The sequence below is a fragment of the Oncorhynchus clarkii genome, chromosome 16, assembly GCF_045791955.1.
Source record: "Oncorhynchus clarkii lewisi isolate Uvic-CL-2024 chromosome 16, UVic_Ocla_1.0, whole genome shotgun sequence".
Classification (NCBI taxonomy): Eukaryota; Metazoa; Chordata; class Actinopteri; order Salmoniformes; family Salmonidae; genus Oncorhynchus; species Oncorhynchus clarkii.
In genome coordinates, this window is record NC_092162.1 from 45,122,279 (window position 1) to 45,145,822 (window position 23,544).

The 23,544-nt window shown below is 42.9% G+C and overlaps 2 protein-coding genes across 2 annotated transcripts in view; both read right to left on the reverse strand.

Moving 5' to 3' along the window:
- Nucleotides 1-3,304: 3,304 nt before the first annotated feature.
- LOC139368569 (synaptophysin-like) lies at nt 3,305-21,299 on the reverse strand. Its single transcript, XM_071107595.1, has 7 exons — nt 21,220-21,299; nt 19,660-19,725; nt 6,889-7,013; nt 6,482-6,680; nt 6,094-6,285; nt 5,643-5,975; nt 3,305-5,419 (listed from the first exon to the last, which is right to left on the reverse strand). The coding sequence occupies exons 1-6, from the start codon at nt 21,235-21,237 to the stop codon at nt 5,673-5,675; spliced, it is 903 nt and encodes a 300-aa protein (XP_070963696.1). The 5' UTR covers nt 21,238-21,299; the 3' UTR covers nt 3,305-5,419; nt 5,643-5,672.
- A 1,851-nt stretch (nt 21,300-23,150) lies between these two features.
- LOC139368570 (voltage-dependent L-type calcium channel subunit alpha-1D-like) overlaps nt 23,151-23,544 on the reverse strand; it is a 30,681-nt gene continuing 30,287 nt past the window's right edge. Inside the window, exon 45 of the mRNA XM_071107597.1 lies at nt 23,151-23,368. Within this exon, the coding sequence (XP_070963698.1) occupies nt 23,162-23,368 (207 nt within the window). The 3' untranslated portion in view covers nt 23,151-23,161. The remainder of the gene's footprint in view (nt 23,369-23,544) is intronic.

Below are 23,544 nucleotides of genomic sequence, written 5' to 3' on the forward strand. Positions count from 1 at the left end.
TACTAACTGCTAGATTTGAATGGTGCCGAAGGACATGGCTGACGTTTTACATTCTCCCAACCAATGGTGCTATTTTGTTAGTTTCCTTTCGTTTTGTGTAACTTGTTTATTTACTTATTTTGTACATAATATTGCTGCTACCATCACTTATGACCCAAAATAACTTCTGGACATCAGAACAGTGATTACTCACCGCAGACTGGAAGAAACTTTTTCCTTTAACGAGTCCGACGAGAAGGATATCCTGCTTTCACTGGAACAGGCCCAGATCCCCGTCATTTCCTTGAAGAAAAGATGCAGGAAAAGGGGTCACAGATCGGGCTGCCTTCTGAGAATCTGTAGGCAAGCGAGTAAACTCTCACTGCCATCCGTTCTTCTTGCTAGCGTGCAATCATTGGAAAATAAAATTGATGACCTACGATTAAGATTATCCTACCAATGGAACATTAAAAACTGTAATATCTTAGGTTTCACCGAGACATGGCTGAACCACGATACGGCTAATATAGAGCTGGCGGGATTTTCCATGCACCGGCAGAACAGAGAAACTACGTCTGGTAAGACGAGGGGTGGGGTTGTGTGTCTATTTGTCAATAACAGCTGGTGCGAGGTATTGCTCGCCTGAGGTAGAGTACCTTATGATAAGCTGTAGACCACACTACCTACCAAGAGAGTTCTCATCGATATTATTCGTAGCCGTCTATTTACCACCACAGAATGAAGCTGGCACTAAGACCGCTCTCAACCAACTCTATAAAGCCATAAGCAAAGAAAAAAATGCTCACCCAGATGCTGCGCTCCTAGTGGCGGGGACTTAAATCAGGCCAACTTATATCAGTTTTACCACATTTTTACCAGCATGTCACATGTGCAACCAGAGGAAAGAAAATCCTAGACCACTTTTACTCCACACATAGAGATGCATACAATGCTCTCCCCCACTCTCCATTTGGCAAATCTGACCATAATTATATCCTCCTGATTCCTGCTTACCAGCAAAAACTAAAGTAGGAAGAACCAGTGACTCGCTCAATACGGAAGTGGTCAGATTACGCGGATGCTTCACTACAGCACTGTTTTGCTAGCACAGACTGGAAAATGTTCCAGGATTCATCCAATGGCATTTAGGAGTGCACCACCTCAGTCATCGGCTTCATCAATAAGTGCATTGACGAGGTCGTCCCCACAGTGACAGTACGTAGTACATATCCCAACCAGAAGTCATGGTTTAGAGGAAACATTCGCATCGAGCTAAAGGCTAGAGCTGCCGCTTTCAAGGAGCGGGAGACTAATCCGGATGCTTATAAGAAATCCTGCTATGCCCTCAGACGGACCATCAAACAAGCTAAGCGGCTCTGACGCTTGTCGGATGTGGCAGGGCTTGAAAACTATTACGGATTACAAAGGGAAACCCAGACACGAGCTGCCCAGTGACGCGAGCCAACCAGGCGAGCTAAACGCCTTTTATGCACACTTCGAGGCAAGCAACACTGAAGCATGCACAAGAGCACCAGCTGTTCTGGATGACTGTGTGATAACGCTCTCGGTAGCCGATGTGAACAAAACCTTTAAACAGGTCAACATTCACAAAGCCGCTGGGCCAGACTGATTACCAGGACGTGTACTCAAAGAATGCGCGGACCAACTGTCAAGTGTCTTCACTGACATTTTCAACCTCTCCCTGACCAAGTCTGTAATACCTACATGTTTCAAGCAGACCAGCATAGTCCCTGTGCCCAAGGAAGCGAAGGTAACCTAACTAGGCAGCCATTTCCTAAGTTGCGTCACCGGAAGCCGACCATTCCATTCTTGTGGGCCAGCTAAGGAGTATTGGTGTCTCTGAGGGGTCTTTGGGCTGGTTTGCTAACTACCTCTCTCAAAGAGTGCAGTGTATAAAGTCATACAATCTGCTGTCTCAGCCACTGCCTGTCACCAATGGAGTACCCAAGGCTCGATCCTAGGCCCCACACTCTTCTCAATTTACATCAACAACATAGCACAGGCAGTAGGAAGCTCTCTCATCCATTTAAATGCAGATGATACCCGTTTTATACTCAGCTGGCCCCTCCCAGGATTTTGTGTTAAATGCTCTACAACAAAGCTTTTTTAGTGTCCAACAAGCTTTCTCTGCCCTTAACCTTGTTCTGAACACCTCCAAAACAAAGGTAATGTGGTTTGGTAAGAAGAATGCCCCTCTCCCCACAGGTGTGATTACTACCTCTGAGGGTTTAGAGCTTGACGTAGTCACCACATACAAGTACTTCGGAGTATGGCTAGACGGTACACTGACCTTCTCTCAACGCATATCAAAGCTGCAGGCTAAAGTTAAATCTAGACTTGGTTTCCTCTATCATAATCGCTCCTCTTTCACCCCAGCTGCCAAACTAACCCTGATTCAGATGACCATCCTACCCATGCTATATTACGGAGTCATAATTTATAGATCGGCAGGTAAGGATGCTCTCGAGAGGCTAGATGATCTTTACCATTTGGCCATCAGATTTGCCACCAATGCTCCTTATAGGACACTGGACTCTATACTCCTCTGTAAACTGGTCATCTCTGTATACCCGTTGCAAAACCCACTGGTTGATGCTTATTTATGAAACCCTCTTAGGCCTCACTCTCTCCTTTCTGAGATATTTACTGCAGCCCTCATCCTCCACATACAACACCCGTTCTGCCAGTCACATTCTGTTAAAGGTCCCCAATGCACACACATCCCTAGGTTGCTCCTCTTTTCAGTTCACTGCAGCTAGCGACTGGAACGAGCTGCAACAGACACTCAAACTGGACAGTTTTATCTAAATCACTTCATTCAAAGACTCAATCATGGACACTCTCACTGACAGTTGTGACTGCTTTGCGTGATGTATTGTTGTCTCTACCTTCTTGCCTTTTGTGCTGTCTGTGCCCCATAATGTTTGTACCATGTTTTGTGCTGCTACCATGTTGTGTTGCTACCATGTTGTTGTCATGTTGTGTTGCTACCATGCTGTGTTGTCATGTGTTGCTGCCTTGCTATGTTGTTTTCTAAGGTCTCTCTTTATGTAGTGTTGTGTTGTCTCTCTTGTTGTGATGTGTGTTTTGTCCTATATTTATATATATATTTCATTTTTTAATCCCAGCCCGTGTCCCCGCAGGAGGCGTTTTGCCTTTTGGTTGGCGGTCATTGTGAATAAGAATTTGTTCTTTAACTGACTTGCCTAGTTAAATAAAGGTTCAACAAAAATGAATAAAAAATCAACATAGCACAGCATAAACAATACATATGATCGCTAAGATTAGAGACATAGACAAGGCATTTAACCTTCAACAGAATAATTTCAAGTTTATTTGATTTTGTTTCACATGGATTCCATAGAATAAGAATACAATGGATATATTGTCATAGTCATGATCATAAATACTAATAAGAATACATCATACACAATAAACACAGCACTATCCAAAGGCGTAAAGAGTATCACAAGACATCATTCACCACTAACAACAGAGTATATGTTTTTCATTGAGCATATTTATAAGAACTACAGAGAGAGAGAGAAAAAAAAGAGAGAGCGAGGGAAAGAGAGAGATAGAAAGAGAGAGAGAACACAGAGGAAGAGATAGAAAGTCAGGTGTCTCTACACCGCCTGATAAAGAAAAAATGATACAAAAAAGGAATTCATCCAAAACTGCATAATGGAATAATATGAATGAAAAACAATATCAGTTTCCATTGTGATGATAACTATAGAAGCAAAATATATCGCTCAATACACACACATCTGTCCTGTTACCATTTGGCAATACAGTTTTTCTTCTATCCAAACAGAGGATTGGCAGTTCAGCGGGTAGGCCAACCTGATTATTGTAGCACATGTACTCTGTGTGATTTGTGTGAAATATATCGGAGCTGCTCTGTGCTGTCACCTTATGATGAGCCAAACATACATCATATTACTTAATATGCTCTAACACTTATATGCCACTTGCCTTTCCCCCTTCACTTTTGTTCCAGGCTGCTTTTAGACCAAGAGTCAGACATGCAAAACCTCTTTTGTTTTGAGAGTAAAGGGGTGTTGTGGGGGATGCAGGATTTATGTTTTTACATGGAAATAAGATACTGTTCAGAACACCTCAGTTGGCTATATTAATATGTTAAAAGTACTATCATTATTTCCTATGGCTTGTGTATGGTCTTGAAAACGGCGCACATTGTGCCATACTGATTTTTTTTCCGGTGTAAATATTTGCATGCGTTATGATCAGACGAGCATTATAAATGGTGATTAAACATGATGACTAACTCTGTCTGATGACTCATCCCTAGACTATATTAAAACAGGAATGGGTTCTGGACCAAATTTTTCAGATGCCAATTTCTAAACTACATTACAATCCAAATAAAAAAAAAGTGATGCCCCTCAACATCCGTTGTCTTCCCTGATTCACAACCTCAAATCATCTCTAAATAAGAGTGCTGATAGAACACTACGTACAGCAGTTTTTAGGAACAGCATAATATTAGCAAAATACCAAGTGCTACCGTGCTAACTACTTTTTCATTATCCTAGATGCATTTTTGACTTTTTACAGCTTTTAAGAGATTCTCTGGAACAAACATAGCCAAATCATTGCTTGAGAAATATTTTGATGGAAAAACATAAATCGTCAACGAACACAAGTTGTAATGAATGTAACCCATGTTAAACACACAAATCACTGCTAACACCTCTCCACTGCTGTCACAGTCACAAACTCACTCAGTAATGTTGAACAAATAAAAAAGCGCAATGAGAAAATAGAAAAGAGGTAACTCTATTCTGAAAATGAATAAACAAAAACATCAAAATGAGAAATAAAAACGAACGTTGGGAAATAAAATAAACACACAACATAAATATTAGAGCACGATGAGGGTAGAACTATGTGACCTAAACAGAACTGAAATAAATACAATTGAATAACTCTGCACTCTACATTTGTTGTATAACAACTAATATGGAGTGCACAATTTTTCAACTGTGTACATATATTTATATATTAATATGTTGATATTTACACAGCACAGACAAATACATTCTTAAATACTACTACCATTATTGTCCATTTAAGTGTTATTCCCTTATAAGATTGATCTTTGTAGTTTTTTGTATATTGTATTCAAGTTTTTCCTCATATGACCAAATGGAAAACCCCCTGTTCTACAGTTAAATACATCAACAGAAGAAACAGCATGTTACTGTAAGGACCCATTTCCCGCTCACCAAAATAACCCAAACGGACACGGTGTTGCTAAATTCCCCTCCCAAGACCCCACCGTCTTCCATCCCTCCCTCCTCTTGTCAACTCACAGATGCACAAACAGACAAACAGAGGAGTGGGGAATTGTGGATGGTGGTCAGGCACCACACTCCCAAATCACAGGGTGGCCCTGGAGAGAGAGAGAGAGAAGGAGAGAGAGAGAGCGAGAGAAGGAGAGAGAGAGAGAGAGAGAGAGAGAGAGAGAGAGAGAGAGAAATAAATAAATTACAGCTAATGTATACATAAAGCCACATAGTCTGTATTCCCTTTGGAAGAGTAACATTAATACAGTATTTCTCAGTCGATTACCTCGGTATTCTCAGTGTTGCTCCAACATATGTACTGACACTCACCAGCTTCCAGATGCTGTAGGGTGGACCAGCTCACATCTGATTGGCAAAGGAGGTGGGCTGCTGTTCGTATCCCCCCTGCTGATAGTCTCCACCTCCCTCGGTGTAGCCACCCTGGCCATAGTCAGGCTGGTAACCTCCCTGGGTGCCGGCATAGGCGTCCCCCTGTTGTGCGTAGCCCTCTTGCCCATAGCCTTCCTGGGCAAAGGACTCTGGAGCAGGCGCCTTCTCCTGGGAAGGTGCATATGTGCCTCCGAAGGCTGCCATCCAGCCGGTCTCTTTGAACACAAACCACAGGTTTCCTCCCCACAGGATCAAGTTCAGGAAGCCAAACGCCTGGGGGATGAATTGAAAAAAGAAGAAGAAGAAGTCAATATGTAGTAGTACAGGTTTTTTCTGTCATATCCTCAGCAGTCAGCACTTTTACTAAATACACCAATCCTGAAAAACTTACCACAGATGTGTTGAGACCAGAGACGACAGGGTCGTGGACTTCACGGCAGCGGTTCTCCGGTTCGTCGCATGCCTCGATCAGTAAGAGGACCTTGTCTGGGTCGGTGGCTGCCTTCACATCCGACAAACCTTTAGCCCAGGCAGAAGAAGCGACCAGCCAGAAGAAGGTGAACACAGACGTCACAACGAAGTCCTGAGGAGCATCAAGTTATAAATCATGAGACACATGCATCATCATCAATCTCAAATCCTCAACAGAAATGTAATCAATCTCATCATCATCATTAACATCTTTATCATTACTGGAATATGAATAATAGTAGCAGAGGTAGTGGAATATGGTTTGGAAGATGCCTACTAGATACAAGAAGATCGAAAGACAAACTCACAATCTGGGCTCCCTTGCAGCCTTCACGGTATTTCTCCAGAATGAAAACGTACACAGAAAGGGCTGCCATGGAGTAGAGGAAGGAGAAGACACCGACGGTGACAAAGAACTCAGCTGAGGAGGAGTAGTCTCCGATCAGGAACAGACGCTCAGGGCTTTCCCCCTTACAGGTTGGGGCATCGAAGTACACCTGATGTAGCCTGGCAAGGACAAGGGACAGAGAAAGACAGATAAGATGGGAATCAGAGAGAGAGAGAGAGAGGAAGAGAGACGTCAAATTGGGTTAATATAGTTTAATATAGATTAATATTCCATCCATGACGTTTGCAGCCCAGTGGTCCTGTAAAAATTACAAACCATATTTGTGCGGGTTCAGGGGGCTACGTGTGACTGATTAGGCTTACTGACCTGAATGGATACTCAAACTCCACCTCAATGCTCAGGTCACTCTCTGACCGGTTTTTACACTCCACACTCATCTTGAACATGCCAGAGTAGCTGCCGCATGTCGAGAAAGCAAAGATGGCAAAGATCTGAAAGATACAGAGGGGGGAAGAGAAGATGAGAAGAGTTAGAGACAGGACGTCAAAGTTAAAGGAAAGTGAAAGAGAAGGGGCTGAACAATTTAGTAGTGAGGTCAAAGAATGGGGGAAAAATAGGGTTGTAAGGATGAGACATGTGGGGAGAAGCAAAATACATCTAATAAATGAGACGTGGGGAGAAGCAAAATACATCTTAAATGAGAAATGTGGGGAAAAGCAAAATACTTCTTAAATGAGACATGTGGGGAGAAGCAAAATACATCTTAAATGAGACATGTGGGGAGAAGCAAAATACATCTATTAAATTGCACTTATACTGGAATGAGTCTTTGGAGATTGTTCTCTGTCTAGGAATTAGCATAACCCTAGTTTGGTCTGAAATAGGTGTTGATGAAAGGAAAGTCCATGCAGTATAATGGCAACCCCCGCTAAAGGTCTACTGTTACTGAAGAAGCTGACACTGTGGTTTCACCACCTGCTGTGTTCTGCACTCCAATGTTCCACCAATCACAGCAGGCTGTTGACAAAGGCACCCAGAGTGCAAATCAATGTGGCTATATCGCCAGGTTACAGAGCTACACTTGTTGCCATGGTTACCCCGACACCTAAAGTTGTGCACTTGAGGTATTAAGAAAATACAAGAAGTGTAAAATAACATGTTTGGTTGATATGGATGTACTATCTGTTGTACCAAATAAGTTATGATCTACTCTTGGCATCAGGCTACATTACTACAGTAGTAGAGTACTGTAACCTAGTGCTTGTGCACGTGAACGCTTATCTACTCTCTTACACACACACGAGCGTGCACATAGACACACTCTCACACATAGGAGATTAGAAAGCCAGCTATTTTTACCACACCCTCCCTTCCCTGCAGGCCAGATCCGATTGGATGGAAAATCCGGCTATTAATCTGACGGAGGTGCTCCTCCATCTGTCGTTAAAGGACGCTGCACAGTCACACACAGTCATGGACGCATGTGTGAGCAGCTGCAAAAATACACACACACGGACAAGTGCACATATCTGTATACCAATCTGCTCTCATACTCTGGAATACATTGCTGTAAATACTCAGAATATATTTCAACATGGCTTCGTCGAGCCTTCAAATATACACAGATTCATCCACACTTCTCTATTGATGAAAAACGTTACAGATGGTACGCCTAACTAATTTCCTCGTCTCATTTTTATCTACAGCACTAACACAGTCACACCTCTTCCACCTCCTCTCCTTATCAACAGGTTTTAATAATGATTGTAGAGGAGTGTGAGGGGAGAGGAGGATACTTTTAGTTTGAAGAACAGGCAGATCTAGCACCAGGCTACTTAGCTCTCCCACATCCTTCAACATAGTTACTCTAAATTCCCGTTTGCCAAATGATCCTCTTGTAAGATTGTAGTCTAGCAGTCACAGTAACATAGATGATCATCATTTTCCTTGATCTGCAACAAACAAGAACTTCAAGGCCTGGTTAATTAAGATGCTTTGTCTGTTCACACTGATTTGCTGGTTGCAACAAGCATTGCAACAAGCATCTGCTAACCATGTGTATGTGACCAATAAAATGTGATTTGATTTGAATTGAAACAAATTATAGTCCCACTAACCACAAAGCAGATGGGAAGGCGTATCGCTGCAGAATGCTGTGTTAGCTGTGGAATGCTGTGGAATGCTGTGGTAGCCATGCTGGTTAAGTGTGCTGTGAATTCTAAATAAATCACCAACAGTATCACCAGCAAAGCACCCCCAGACCATCACACCTCCTCCTCCATGCTTCACGGTGGGAACCACACATGTGGAGATAATCCGTTCACCTACTCGGTGTCTCACAAAGACACGACTGTTGGAACCCAAAATCTCACATTTGAACTCATCAGACCAAAGGACAGATTTCCACCAGTCTAATGACCATTGCTCATGTTATTTGGCCCAAGCAAGTCTCTTCTTTTTATTGGTGTCCTTAAGTAGTGGTTTCTTTGTAGCAATTAGACCATGAACTCAATCATCCAACTCAACTCAATCATCAAGTTTACGGACGACACTACAGTGGTAGGCTTGATTACCAACAACGACGAGACAGCCTACAGGGAGGAGGTGAGGGCCCTCGGAGTGTGGTGTCAGGAAAATAACCTCACACTCAACGTCAACAAAACAAAGGAGATGATTGTGGACTTCAGGAAACAGCAGAGGGAGCACCCCCCTATCCACATCGATGGGACAGTAGTGGAGAGGGTAGTAAGTTTTAAGTTCCTCGGCGTACAAATCACGGACAAACTGAATTGGTCTACCCACACAGACAGTGTTGTGAAGAAGGCGCAGCAGGCCCTCTTCAACCTCAGGAGGCTGAAGAAATTTGGCTTGTCACCAAAAGCACTCACAAACTTCTACAGATGCACAATCGAGAGCATCCTGTCGGGCTGTATCACCGCCTGGAACGGCAACTGCTCCAACCATAAGGCTCTCCAGAGGGTAGTGAGGTCTGCACAACGCATCACCGGGGGCAAACTACCTGCCCTCCCAGACACCTACACCACCCGATGTCACAGGAAGGCCATAAAGATCATCAAGGACAACCACCCGAGCCACTGCCTGTTCACCCTGCTATCATCTAGAAGGCGAGGTCAGTACAGGTGCATTAAAGCACGGAAAAACAGCTTCTATCTCAAGGCCATCAGACTGTTAAACAGCCACCACTAACATTGAGTGGCTGCTGCCAACACACTGACTCAACTCCAGCCACTTTAATAATGGGAATTGATGGAAATTAATGTAAAATGTATCACTAGCCACTTTAAACAATGCTACTTAATATAATGTTTACATTCCTTACATTACTCATCTCATATGTATATGTATATACTGTACTTTATATCATCTACTGCATCTTTATGTAATACATGTATCACTAGCCACTTTAAACGGCACTTTGTTTACATACCCTACATTACTCATCTCATATGTACAGTGCCTTGCGAAAGTATTCGGCCCCCTTGAACTTTGCGACCTTTTGCCACATTTCAGGCTTCAAACATAAAGATATAAAACTGTCTTTTTTGTGAAGAATCAACAACAAGTGGGACACAATCATGAAGTGGAACGACATTTATTGGTGATTTCAAACTTTTTTAACAAATCAAAAACTGAAAAATTGGGCGTGCAAAATTATTCAGCCCCTTTACTTTCAGTGCAGCAAACTCTCTCCAGAAGTTCAGTGAGGATCTCTGAATGATCCAATGTTGACCTAAATGACTAATGATGATAAATACAATCCACCTGTGTGTAATCAAGTCTCTGTATCAATGCACCTGCACTGTGATAGTCTCAGAGGTCCGTTAAAAGCGCAGAGAGCATCATGAAGAACAAGGAACACACCAGGCAGGTCCGAGATACTGTTGTGAAGAAGTTTAAAGCCGGATTTGGATACAAAAAGATTTCCCAAGCTTTAAACATCCCAAGGAGCACTGTGCAAACGATAATATTGAAATGGAAGGAGTATCAGACCACTGCAAATCTACCAAGACCTGGCCGTCCCTCTAAACTTTTAACTCATACAAGGAGAAGACTGATCAGAGATGCAGCCAAGAGGCCCATGATCACTCTGGATGAACTGCAGAGATCTACAGCTGAGGTGGGAGACTCTGTCCATAGGACAACAATTAGTCGTATAATGCACAAATCTGGCCTTTATGGAAGAGTGGCAAGAAGAAAGCCATTTCTTAAAGATATCCATAAAAAGTGTTGTTTAAAGTTTGCCACAAGCCACCTGGGAGACACACCAAACATGTGGAAGAAGGTGCTCTGGTCAGATGAAACCAAAATTGAACTTTTTGGCAACAATGCAAAACATTATGTTTGAAGTAAAAGCAACACAGCTGAACACACCATCCCCACTGTCAAACATGGTGGTGGCAGCATCATGGTTTGGGCCTGATTTTCTTCAGCAGGGACAGGGAAGATGTTTAAAATTGATGGAAAGATGGATGGAGCCAAATACAGGACCATTCTGGAAGAAAACCTGATGGAGTCTGCAAAAGACCTGAGACTGGGACGGAGATTTGTCTTCCAACAAGACAATGATCCAAAACATAAAGCAAAATCTACAATGGAATGGTTCAAAAATAAACATATCCAGGTGTTAGAATGGCCAAGTCAAAGTCCAGACCTGAATCCAATCGAGAATCTGTGGAAAGAACTGAAAGCTGCTGTTCACAAATGCTCTCCATCCAACCTCACTGAGCTCGAGTTGTTTTGCAAGGAGGAATGGGAAAAAATGTCAGTCTCTCGATGTGCAAAACTGATAGAGACATACCCCAAGCGACTTACAGCTGTAATCGCAGCAAAAGGTGGCGCTACAAAGTATTAACTTAAGGGGGCTGAATAATTTTGCACGCCCAATTTTTCAGTTTTTGATTTGTTAAAAAAGTTTCAATAAATATTCAATAAATGTCGTTCCACTTCATGATTGTGTCCCACTTGTTGTTGATTCTTCACAAAATAATACAGTTTTATATCTTTATGTTTGAAGCCTGAAATGTGGCAAAAGGTCGCAAAGTTCAAGGGGGCCGAATACTTTCGCAAGGCACTGTATATACTGTACTCGGTACCATCTACTGCATCTTGCCTATGCCGTTCTGTACCATCACTCATTCATATATCTTTATGTACATGTTCTTTATCCCTTTACACTTGTGTGTATAAGGTAGTAGTTTTGGAATTGTTAGGTTAGATTACTCGTTGGTTATTACTGCATTGTCGGAACTAGAAGCACAAGCATTTCGCTACACTCGCATTAACATCTGCTAACCATGTGTATGGGACAAATACATTTGATTTGATTTGAGGTAGTCACCTGGAATACATTTAAATGAACAGGTGTGCCTTGTTAAAAGTTCAGTTATGGAATTTTTTTCCTTCTCAATGTGTTTGAGCCAATCAGTTGTGTTGTGACAAGGTAGGGGTGATAGCCCTATTTGGTAAAAGACCAAGTCCATATTATGGCAAGAACAGCTCAAATAAGCAAAGAGAAATGACAGTCTATCATTACTTTAAGACATGAAGGTCAGTCAATCCGGAAAATTTCAAAACTTTCTTCAAGTGCAGTCGCAGAAATGATCAAGCGTTATGATTAAACTGGCTCTCGTGAGGACCACCACAGGAAAGGAAGACCCAGAGTTACCACTGCTGCTGAGGGTTAGTTCATTAGAGTTACCAGCCTCAGAAATTGCAGCCCCAAATAAAAGTTTCACAGAGTTCAAGTAACAGACATCTCAACATCAACTGTTCAGAGGAGATTGTGTGAATCAGGCCTTCATGGTCAAATTGCTGCAAAGAAACCACTACTTAAGTACACCAATAAGAAGGAGAGACTGATTGGGCTAAGAAACACGAGAAATGGACATTAGACCGGTGGAAATCTGTCCTTTGGTCTGACGAGTCCAAATTTGAGATTTTGGGTTCCAACCGCAGTGTCTTTGTGAGACGCAGAGTACGTGAACGGATGATCTCCGCATGTGGGATTCCCACCATGAAACATGGATGATGAGGTATGATGGTGTAAGAGTGCTTTGCTGGGAAAACTGTCTGTGATTTATTTAGAATTCAAGGCACAGTATGACTACCACAGCATTCTGCAGCGATACGCCATCCCATCTGGTTTGCAATTCGTGGGACTATCATTTGTTTTTCAACAGGACAATGACCTAACACACCTACAGGCTGTGTAAGCGCTATTTGACCAAGAAGGAGCGTACTGGGGTGCTGCATCAGTTGACCTGGCCTCCACAACCACCCGACCTCAACTCAATTGAGATGGTTTGGGATGAGTTGGACCACAGAGTGAAGAAAAAGCAGTCAACAAGTTCTCAGCATATGTGGGAACTCCTTCAAGACTTTTGGAAAAGCATTCCAGGTGAAGCTGGTTGAGAGAATGTCAAGAGTGTGCAAAGCTGTCATCAATGCAAAGGGTGGCTACTTTGAAGAATCTAAAACCTAAAATAAAATCTCAAATATTTTGATTTGTTTAACACTTTTTGGGTTACTAAATGATTCCATATGTTATTTCAAAGTGTTGATGTCTTCACTAGTATTCCACAATGTATAAAATAGTGAAAATAAAGAAAAACCCTTGAATGAGTAGGTGTGTCCAAACTGACTGGTACTGTCACACCCTGATCTGTTTCACCTGTCCTTGTGCTTGTCTCCACCCCCTCCAGGTGTCGCTCATCACCCCCGGTGTATTTATCCCTGTGTTTTCTGTCTCTCTGTGCCAGTTAGTCTTGTTTGCCAAGTCAACCAGCGTTTATGTCCTAGCTCCTATTTTTCCCAGTCTCTGTTTTTCCTAGACCTCTTGGTTTTGACCCTTGCCTGTCCTGACAGAGAACCCACCTGCCTGACCATTATTCCTGCCCTGACCTCGAACCTGCCTAACGCCCTGTACTGTTTGGACTCGGACCTGGTTACTGAGCCTGTCCTGACCTCGAGACTGTCTAACGCCCTGTACTGTTTGGACTCTGACCTGGTTTATGAACTGTCGCCTGTACCCGACCTGCCTTCTGCCTACCTCTTATGTTACAATAAATATTGGAGCTCAACCATCTGCCTCCTGTGTCTGCATATGGGTCTCGCCTTGTGCCCTTATAGGTACTGTATATATGGGGGGTTGGAAGTTATGCAGACAATTATATTGATGGAAGCCACAATCTATCTATCTGCAATATTAAATCTGACAATATTAAAGCTGATAATATCCCACTATGCCCTCCGACAAACCATCAAACAGGCAAAGCGTCAATACAGGACTAAGATCGAATCGTACTACACCGGCTCTGACACTTGTCGGATGTAGCAGGGCTTGCAAACCATTACAGACTACAAAGTGAAGTGCAGCAGAGAGCTGCCCAGTGACACGAGCATATCAGATGAGCAAAACTACTTCTATGCTTGCTTTGAGGCAAATAACACTGAAACATGCATGAGAGCACCAGCAGTTCCGGAAGACTGTGTGATCATGCTGTCCGCAGCCGATGTGATTAAGACTTTTAAACAGGTCAACATTCACAAGGCCGCAGGGCCAGATGGATTACCAGGACGTGTACTGCGAGCATGCGCTGACCAACTGGCAAGTGTCTTCACTGACATTTTAAAACTCTCCCTGTCCGAGTCTGTAATACCAACATGTTTCAAGCAGGCCACCATAGTCAATAGTAATCTACCTAAATGACTACCGACCCATAGAACTCACGTCTGTAGCCATGAAGTGCTTTGAAAGGCTGGTCATGACTCACATCAACACCATTATCCCAGAAACTCTAGACCCACTCCAATTTGCTTTACCGCCCTAACAGATCCACAGATGATACAATCTCTATTGCACTCCACACTGCCCTTTCTCACCTGGACAAAAGGAACACCTATGTGAGAATGCTATTCATTGACTACAGCTCAGCATTCAACACCCCAGTGCCCTCAAAGCTCATTAATAAGCTAAGGACCCTAGGACTGAACACCTCCCTCTGCAACTGGATCCTGGACTTCCTGACGGGCCGCCCCCAGGTGGTAAGGGTAGGTAACAATACATCCACCACGCTGATCCTCAACACAGGGTCCCCTCAAGGGTACGTGCTCAGTCCCCTCCTGTACTCCCTGTTCACTTATGACTGCACTGCCAGGCATGACTTCAACACCATCATTAAGTTTGCTAATGACACAACTGTGGTAGGCCTGATCACCGACAATGATGGGACTGCCTACAGGGAGGAGGTGAGAGAGCTGGCTGTGTGCTGCCAGGACAACCTCTCCCTCAACATGATCAAGACAAAGGAGATGATTGTGGAATACAGGAAAAAGATGACCGAGCACCCCCCCCCCCTCCCCCATTCTCATCAATGGGGCTCTAGAGGAGCAGGTTGAGAGCTTCAAGTTCCTTGGTGTCCACATCACCAACAAACTAACATGGTCCAAGCACACCAAGACAGTTGTGAAGAGGGCACAACAAAACCTATTCTCCCTCGGGAGACTGAAAAGATTTGGCATGGGTTCTCAAATCCTCAAAAGGTTCTTCAGCTGCACCATAGAGAGCATGGTTGGCACTGGTTGCATCACTGCCTGGTATGGTAATTGGTCGGCCTTCGACTGAAAGGCACTACAGAGGGTAGTGCGTACGGCCCAGTACATCACTGGGGCAAAGCTTCCTGCCATACAGGACCTCTATACCAGGCGGTGTCAGAGAAAGGCCCTAAAGATTTTCAAAGACTCCAGCATCCTAGTTATAGACTGTTCTCTCTGCTACAACACGGCAAGCAGTACCAGAGCGCCAAGTCTTGGTCCAAGAGGCTTCTAAACAGCTTCTACCCCCAAGCTATAAGACTCCTGAACATCTAATCAAATGGCTGCCCAGACTATTTGCATTGCCCCCCCCCCCCTTTACACTACTACTCTGTTGCTACTCTCTGTTGTTACCATCTATGCATAGTCACTTTAATAACTCTACCTACATGTACATCTTACCTCAATTACCTCGACTAACCGGTGCCCCCGCACATTGACTCTGTCCCGGTACCCCCCTGTATATAGTCTCGCTATTATTATTTTACTGCTGCTATTTAATTACCTGTTACTTTCATTTCTTAATCTCATTTGTATTTTTTTTTAATTTTTTTTTAACTGCAATGTTGGTTAAGGGCTTGTAAGTAAGTATTTCACTGTAAGATCTACAGACCTGTTGTATTCGGCGCATGTGACTAATAAAATTTTATTTTATTTGACCCCCCCCAAAAAAAACACACGAGTACAGACACTCTCTGAGTTAGAATCAGCACTGTTTATAAATACCTGCTCATCATATTTTATAGCTGAGTCAGACAAGATTGAAACCACAGATATTCCTAAATAAACGAGGATAAATGGATAACTGAAGTTAATATATTGATTGATACATGAGTATAAACGGACGTTGTAGGACCACAAGTCTAGTCATCAACATGTAAGTACTGTTTGTATGCTCTCAAGCTTATTTCTGCTGCAGAGTTTGGCAGGAACCCAAAGTGTGATGGAACTAACAGCTTCAACCAATCACACCTCCTCTAAGCAAGGGGCAGTGGAGTGGGCAGAAAGCCCAGGCAATAAGTCTGCAAAGCTTTAACATATAAACTCATCACACTATACACTCCTACAATCAGCAGCTTTGATGAGCAACACCTGTAACCACTTAGAGAATACTCAAATCAAATCACATTATATTTCTCACATGCGCCTAATATAACCGGTGTCGACCTTATCGTGAAATGCTTACTTACAAGCCCTTAATGAACAGTGCAGAGTGAGAAAATATTTGCTAAATAAACCAGTTTTTTTTTTAAATAACACAATTAAATAACAATAACGAAGCTATATACGGGGGGGTACCAATACTGAGTCAATGTGCGAGTATTCAGGTTAGTCAAAGTAATTGAGGTAATATGTACATGTAGGTAGGGGTAAAGTGACTATGCATAGATAATAAACAGTGAGTAGCAGCAGCGTAAAAAAAGGGGGTCAATGCAAATAGTCCAGGTAGACATTTGATGAACTGTTCATCTGTACTGGCTAGAGTGTTACAGATCTGAGGGATACATTATGATCAATTCAATGGATAGCTCAATTGAAGTCCAGCTCTGTCAATGTATTGACCACACAGTATGGAAACTGGTCTTACAGTACAACGATGCACTGAATGAATCACTAAAGCAAATCTGTAAATTGAGCAGTAAACTGTAAATACCAGGTTAAGACACCATAACCCTCTTTCACAAGCATAACCTGGGGCAGGGTGTTGTTATGGTAGACACAGTGGTTAACCACTCTCTATACAGCTTTAAGTTTGTTTGGGGAGATTTCAATGTGTCTCCCATCATCCATCAAAACTAGGCTTCGTCAGCACACAGCTCCCAAGAGAGAGTACAACAGCAATGAGTCATACACACGCACACACACTAATGCACACATACACATATACTCTCTCCCATACACACACACTCGCTGTCTCCATCTCTCTCTCTCTCTCTCACACACACACACACACACACACATAGCTGATTACAAGCATAAGCGTGTTTCATCATTGATTCATTCTCAAAGAAACACAAAACAGGGTTGAGGATCCTAAAGCACAAACATATATTTTCCGCACTACACATCTAGGCTATAGTGACAGAGAAGAATCTAGGCTATAGTGACAGTCCATTTATCTCGGTGTAGTACAGAGGGCAACACCCTAGGACTTCTGCTTTCAGAAGATTAATAATTCAAACCAATAACACCCATGTGACCTTCAAATCCATCACACATGCAGAAAATCAGGAACAGCAAGGTGCGTGTGTACTGTACAGGTACTGTATTGCCATATGAATGAACTGACATGACGCATGATTATAGGCAGGCTAATCTGTAGAGGATAGACTAAGTAAAATTTATAGTATGGTAAGGTCACAGTAGTTCCGGTGCTTTGGTTTTCCTTCACTGGTTAGTTGGACGTGTCAGGATTCGGTGACAGTGGTGCTGAAAGTGGTGGTGGTGGGGGAGGTTGTGGAGACCCTGCTAGTTTCGTTAGTATCTTTTCCTAAACATCTACCCCCAGAACATAATCAAGCATCTGGTGCAATTACGCAAGGTTTTAGTTCCGGGTTTCCCAGATTTTAGCTAGACCTATCTTAAATGAATTGAATGCAACCGTGGAGCTACATGTGACTTGTAAATGGGTAGAATGCTCTGGTCTGCCTGTGTGCTGCTGCATCCATGGAGGTTAGTTAACCATGTGACCCAGAGAAGCAGCGATGTGATGTTCAAGCACTAGCAGTCCCCCGGGGAAGGACTACAGACAAAGTCATTCTGTCAGATTTGTCCTCTCAGTCTCTGCTGCCCTGTGTTATTCTGTCCTGCTGTGAATTAGAGTGGAACATTGTTTGGGTACCCTCTGATGATAACCTGATGTTTCTTTGTGTATGTAGGTCTATGTGTCTTCTCATAAATTCATCCTATTCTTTCAATCAACCGATTGTCATGGCGTTCTACCAAAGTGAGTCAAAATGGAACATGGAAGGAAGCGACGTTATTACTTTTACCTTCCTCAATGAGGGCATACATTGATTTGTTCTGTTTAGCGACAGTGTGTGTGAGTAAGTGGTGAGTAATAGCTGTGTATCGTCAGCGTGTGTGTGTGTTTGTGTGTGTGCGTGTATGTCTTTGAGTTAGCGTGTGTGTGCTAGTTCTTATGCTGTAATTACAAATAGTTGAGAAAGAAGCGGTAAAGTACTGGAGAGGTGTTCCTAATTACAAATTGAGTACATAGTACACAGTACATTCATATTTTCTCCAAATTATTACAGTAATTCTTGCTTTACATCATTATTCTCACTGAGATTCATTGAGACTCTTCTTTGTAGAATTGAGATAGACTATCATCATAGAAGAATAGATCTAGCCCTTGGCACAAAACACTTTGGCAGAGGGGTCACACTGTGCCTCCAGTGTTACTGAATAAAGAAAAAAAGAGAACATCAAGAATTGATGTGCATGCCAAGTACATTTTGTGATATTGGCCTGTGGAATGCTTTATCACAGATTCATCATGAATTGTCCATCAAAGATTGTCATGCTGCAGCACAATACAACGGATGGTCGAGGTGTATAATATAGAGCATTGTGGTGATTTTGTAACATGAAGAATTGTAAAGGTAAACAGACTTGTAAAGGTAAGCAAATAGCACTTACAGCGGAGATTCAGATTCAGCACCATGGAGAACGGTCAATTAAAACCTGCGATTTGACATTTTAGAACCCCTGACAGTGGACAGTGCCTGTTCAGGCGATGCTGTAGGAACGTCAATGGCCACTACTCCCCAGGTTTAAGTTAGGTGTAGGCCTATATTTAATCTTTATGTGCCACTTCCAAAACATGAAATTGTATTTAAAAATAAAAGGTAACACTATGTGATTAGACCTAGGAGTGAGCAACTACACAGCTCGTAAAGAAGCAACTATAGTAACTACACCTAAATGCATGAAATGTGGTCACCAGATAGATCACAGGTCAAAAGGTTAAGGTGCTGTGAGAACCATATGGTGGATCAGATAGGCCTACACAACAAACTCCACAGGGGAGGAGACAGAAACAGTGGGCTGGATGATTTGAACAGAGATTTGTAACAGTTACCATGATCGAATTACAGTAACATGGTATAACTGAAACGACATCGAGCTTTCAAGAGAGTAGCAGCAGCGAGTGGGAGGATGGGCAGTGTCATCCGCCTCGCGCTGCCTGTGTGTCGTCACGAGCACAAAGCTTCACGTAGCTTTTTCTGACCTCTGCGTGACAGAAGGACACGTTCTGACACGGTACAGAGACACAACATCACTATAACAGCGCCTAGCTATAGCATAATATATTAGCCTATCATTTATAGATTTTAAGTGTATTGGTTGAAACCATCACAGTGAGATTTTATGCATGCAATAGTCCTACGTAATACTCTCCGTAGACTTCCATACCCACGCATGCACGCAGAAAGGATACGTGCGCGCACTTTGACATCTCACACGCTCACTCCCATCATAAACCAAATAATGAAACATTGTATGAAAACGGTAACTTACCCATTGTAGGATTTTCATAAATCCCAAAGGCTGTTTGATTATGGTGAACTGCCCGGTGGCCACCAACTATCAACACAGAAATCAACATTGTCTTCAGAATTTGTCGAAAAGCTTAGATTCTTTACAAATTAAAACACTCGAATGAGTACTCACAATCATTAGCCGTGTGCACAATCAAGCATCAGGACACATAGGTTATCTGACAAACTCGAATGACCGATTGGATGCTTGTAGTGTGTATGCCTACTGTCGCCTACATGAATTGTCAGCATACATGTTGTTAACCCAGAGTTTGGACTTGTCAATTATTTTCAATGTATTTTTCGGGAGCGGTGATACGATAATCTTTCTCATGCTGCAATTTGTTCGCATGGTCATCACAAAAGGCTAGTACGCTACAGTAATTGTATTGTTTTACTTGGGGCGCGACATGCCGGGTGACAAAGCACACATCGTTTAGGGGAGACGAGGGAGAGGGAAGGAGAGACAGAGCGAGAGAGGGAGGAACAGCGATAGACTGCCAGTATTAGAATTAGACAAAGCTGCTTATCACACACGTTTCTCTGTTCCCCAACGCTTGACTGACAAGCACTCTACTAGGAATTGAGACAGAACCTAAAGCTCAAGTCACCGGGGTGGGCCCTTAGTTTTTGCTATAATTTGTAAACCCTTGCCATGTGCGGGTGAATGCGCCCCATCAGTCGCAAATGAAAGCGGTGTGTCCGTCTGTGAGCGCCACGCCGAAGCCATAGCCTATCAACTCACCTCGCCATATTTTACTTTTAACCCCCGGTCGGTCTGCCGCCCCTAATAAATTGATGGGCCTATTATACCTTGCTACATTTAGAGACGCATCACGTCTTATATTGCGGTATTCACAAAATAGGATCAGTCGCTATTCCTCTTGATTTTCACTCTCCTTTCCACCCTCTGACATAGGCTCCCCTGCATACAACACATAGGCTTAATAGATAGCCTACGAGACAAATAACCCCCTCACAACACATTCAGTTAACGATTCTATTAGTTAAATAGCAGTGGCTGTGTGCAGTGCAGAGCAATTATCTCTGCATATCCTACTACCAATAGCTGTCAGCTCAAATAATAACCTGGATGTGTTGAGCCTATTTGTCTGCGTGTTTTGAAATGCTGTTAAAAAATAATAATAATTGCGCAGAGTATCTTGTTCAATTCTTTGGACTTTTGGACCAGAGTGCTATTTATGAGCCAACCGCTCCACTGCACCAGTCCATTGCTGGTGCAAAATTGGCTAAACCACATGCAATCTATCACGCCTGTATTGCGGTGTTTTGCGGTCAGTGCTCGGCAATTCGTTCACATGAGACGACCACTAGAAGCACTGCATTTCAGACTAACGGTCCGCGGCTTTACAATCACAGCGCGCCCTCCGCCTGTTATGATGATGGTCTATTGTTTCCCCCCAAACCGCTACAGTGTCAAAGTGCGCATTCTGCAGGAGTGCCAAACGATGGCTCATCAGATATTTAAATGAAATGAAAACAATGTTTGATATTGCTGATTTTCATCCCAGAGCCCTACCTGGTTCACAACATCCATCTTGGCCGCCTGCTTGTCGATAAGAGGATCAGAGGGGTGGGGGGAGGGAGGCGTTACATCCTGAACAGCCCACCGGGGGACGAGGGTAAAGAGATGGGAATAGCTGTAATACGTCACAAACTCGTCGGGGACATCTGGAGCGTAAAGACGTCAGAGAAGTCATTGGACATAGAGTAATGACGAGCTCGACAGCCTGGCCAATCATATGGCTGCATTATCCTAGGGGACTACAGAGATTGCCACAGGGATAACAGAGAGACTACACTAATGTGTGCATGCTTGCGTCTTTTACTACGTTGGTTAGGAGGTGGACACTGGGCAGGTGTAACATTTCAACATTATATTGTAGAATAAAATCGAGCTGCACTGCCAACAAGTCTACGCTTCAGGGCTTCAGTTTTGACGCTCATACATCTGTAAACCATTTCACACTGTTTGATACTATTAAGCCTACTACCATTGTGTTTTATTGTCACATTACACCAACATGACAGGCAACGGATCTAAAAGTGCCTAATACATCTATGTAATTATATTCTATCTGCTTTATAACACAGTATTTTGTATCACCTTTCCGGCTGCTCATGATGTGAGAAATCAAACAAGATCTCCAGTAGCCTAGTTTAAGCAGCGGGTGCTGACCATGACCAGGCTTGCAAGTCCTTATTTATCTTCCTTTCTGAAAAACAATAACACCTGAAAATCACCCACTAAGCCAAGTGTTGCCATGGTAATTAAAGAGGAGTTTCTAAATGTAGAATGGAGTGGGAACGAGGAAACACAGATGCTCTCCATCTGCCAGTGCACTAATGAGTCATTATGGAATTCATGTGTTTCTTTTGTGTGCGTTTTGTTTCTTAAGATCATGCTCTATAGCTGTTTAGATATATACAGTGCTTACCAGATTACAAATAACTAACTACATGCTTACCAGTTATTCAATACAAGTCCTGTCTCCACTATCTTTAATGACGGAATTCCAGTGTCACTAAATGATCTGCATTACAACTTTGAGAAAAAGACATGACACTTTATTAATGTACACACAGAAATACCTGACATTTCAAAGTATTAGCAGTCACAATAAAACAAAACTAACAATTGTTGTTATTACGTTTACAAGCTGCTTTCCTCTTGACCGCATATGTACATAAATACTACGTCAAAGCTTCTCACCGAGGAAGACTACGGTGACTGTCATGAGAATCTTCTGTGGCATTTCTGTTGACATAATCATACATGACATGGTTCAAATGTCTAATGCTAACGCTAGGCTAATGCTTCACTGGGCCACTGACACGACACACACAAACCCTGTTTCATGATCTGTAGTTACAACTGGAGCTCACTTGCACAACAGACAAGGTGTTTGTTTATTTATTGGATTTATGCCTCTGCTTTTAATATATTTATATGGTCTTAGCAGGGGGATTGTAGGATTTTGGGTTACATAAAGGGACAGCAAATCAAGCTCAGTACAAAATGGAAATACAAGGCAGAAAGTGCCGCTTTTGAAATAGCGATAAATACTTAATGGTAGAATAAGAACTGTAATCCCGTTTGGAAGGCTATAGTACTGGGCACTCTTACATTGGAAATGACTTTTCAAGAGTATTGTGGCCAAACGTCAATAGTTGCTCTATGTATATGCTGTCAAATGTAGTATGGTTATTTCAGGCTCTTGTTCAAGACACACTGATGCTTTCACAACAAAGCCAAATTACCTGAGAAGATCTGGAAGAGAAAATTACCCTGATCAAAGAGACATTGACAGTTTGCTAAGATCAACAGCTTGCCTCGCCATCCTTACCCCCTATGTTGATGTCGACAAAGAGGTAAGGCTCTATATCCTTGCCCTCCAACTCTCCCACCCTCCCTCTTCCTCCCACTCCCCTCCCTTCCTCTCTGTTTCCTCTCTCTAGTCTCAGTAGGAAATCACACAGTTCATCTCGTCAGCCAGCTCCTCCTCGAAGCGTCCTATTGGCTGGCCTGCCGAACGGGTCAGCAGGTCTGTGGCTGCGTTCTCCATCTCATCAATGGTCATGTTACATGCGTCCGCGATCTCTCGCTTGGCGAAGTTCACAAACTTTGGGTCTCTTGCATAGAGGCCCAAGCCTTCCGATATCAGGATCTGTGGGAGAGTAAGGAGAGTTGTGAAACAGTGAACACAAATATCTCTCTCTTTCTTTCTCTCTCTCTCTCTCCCACCTACAGCTTACAAGTGTTTATTGAATATTCATAAATAGAGGAACTTTCATGGGGTTTAAATCACTGACTAACTTGCACTGTAGGCAAATTGAAATTCAT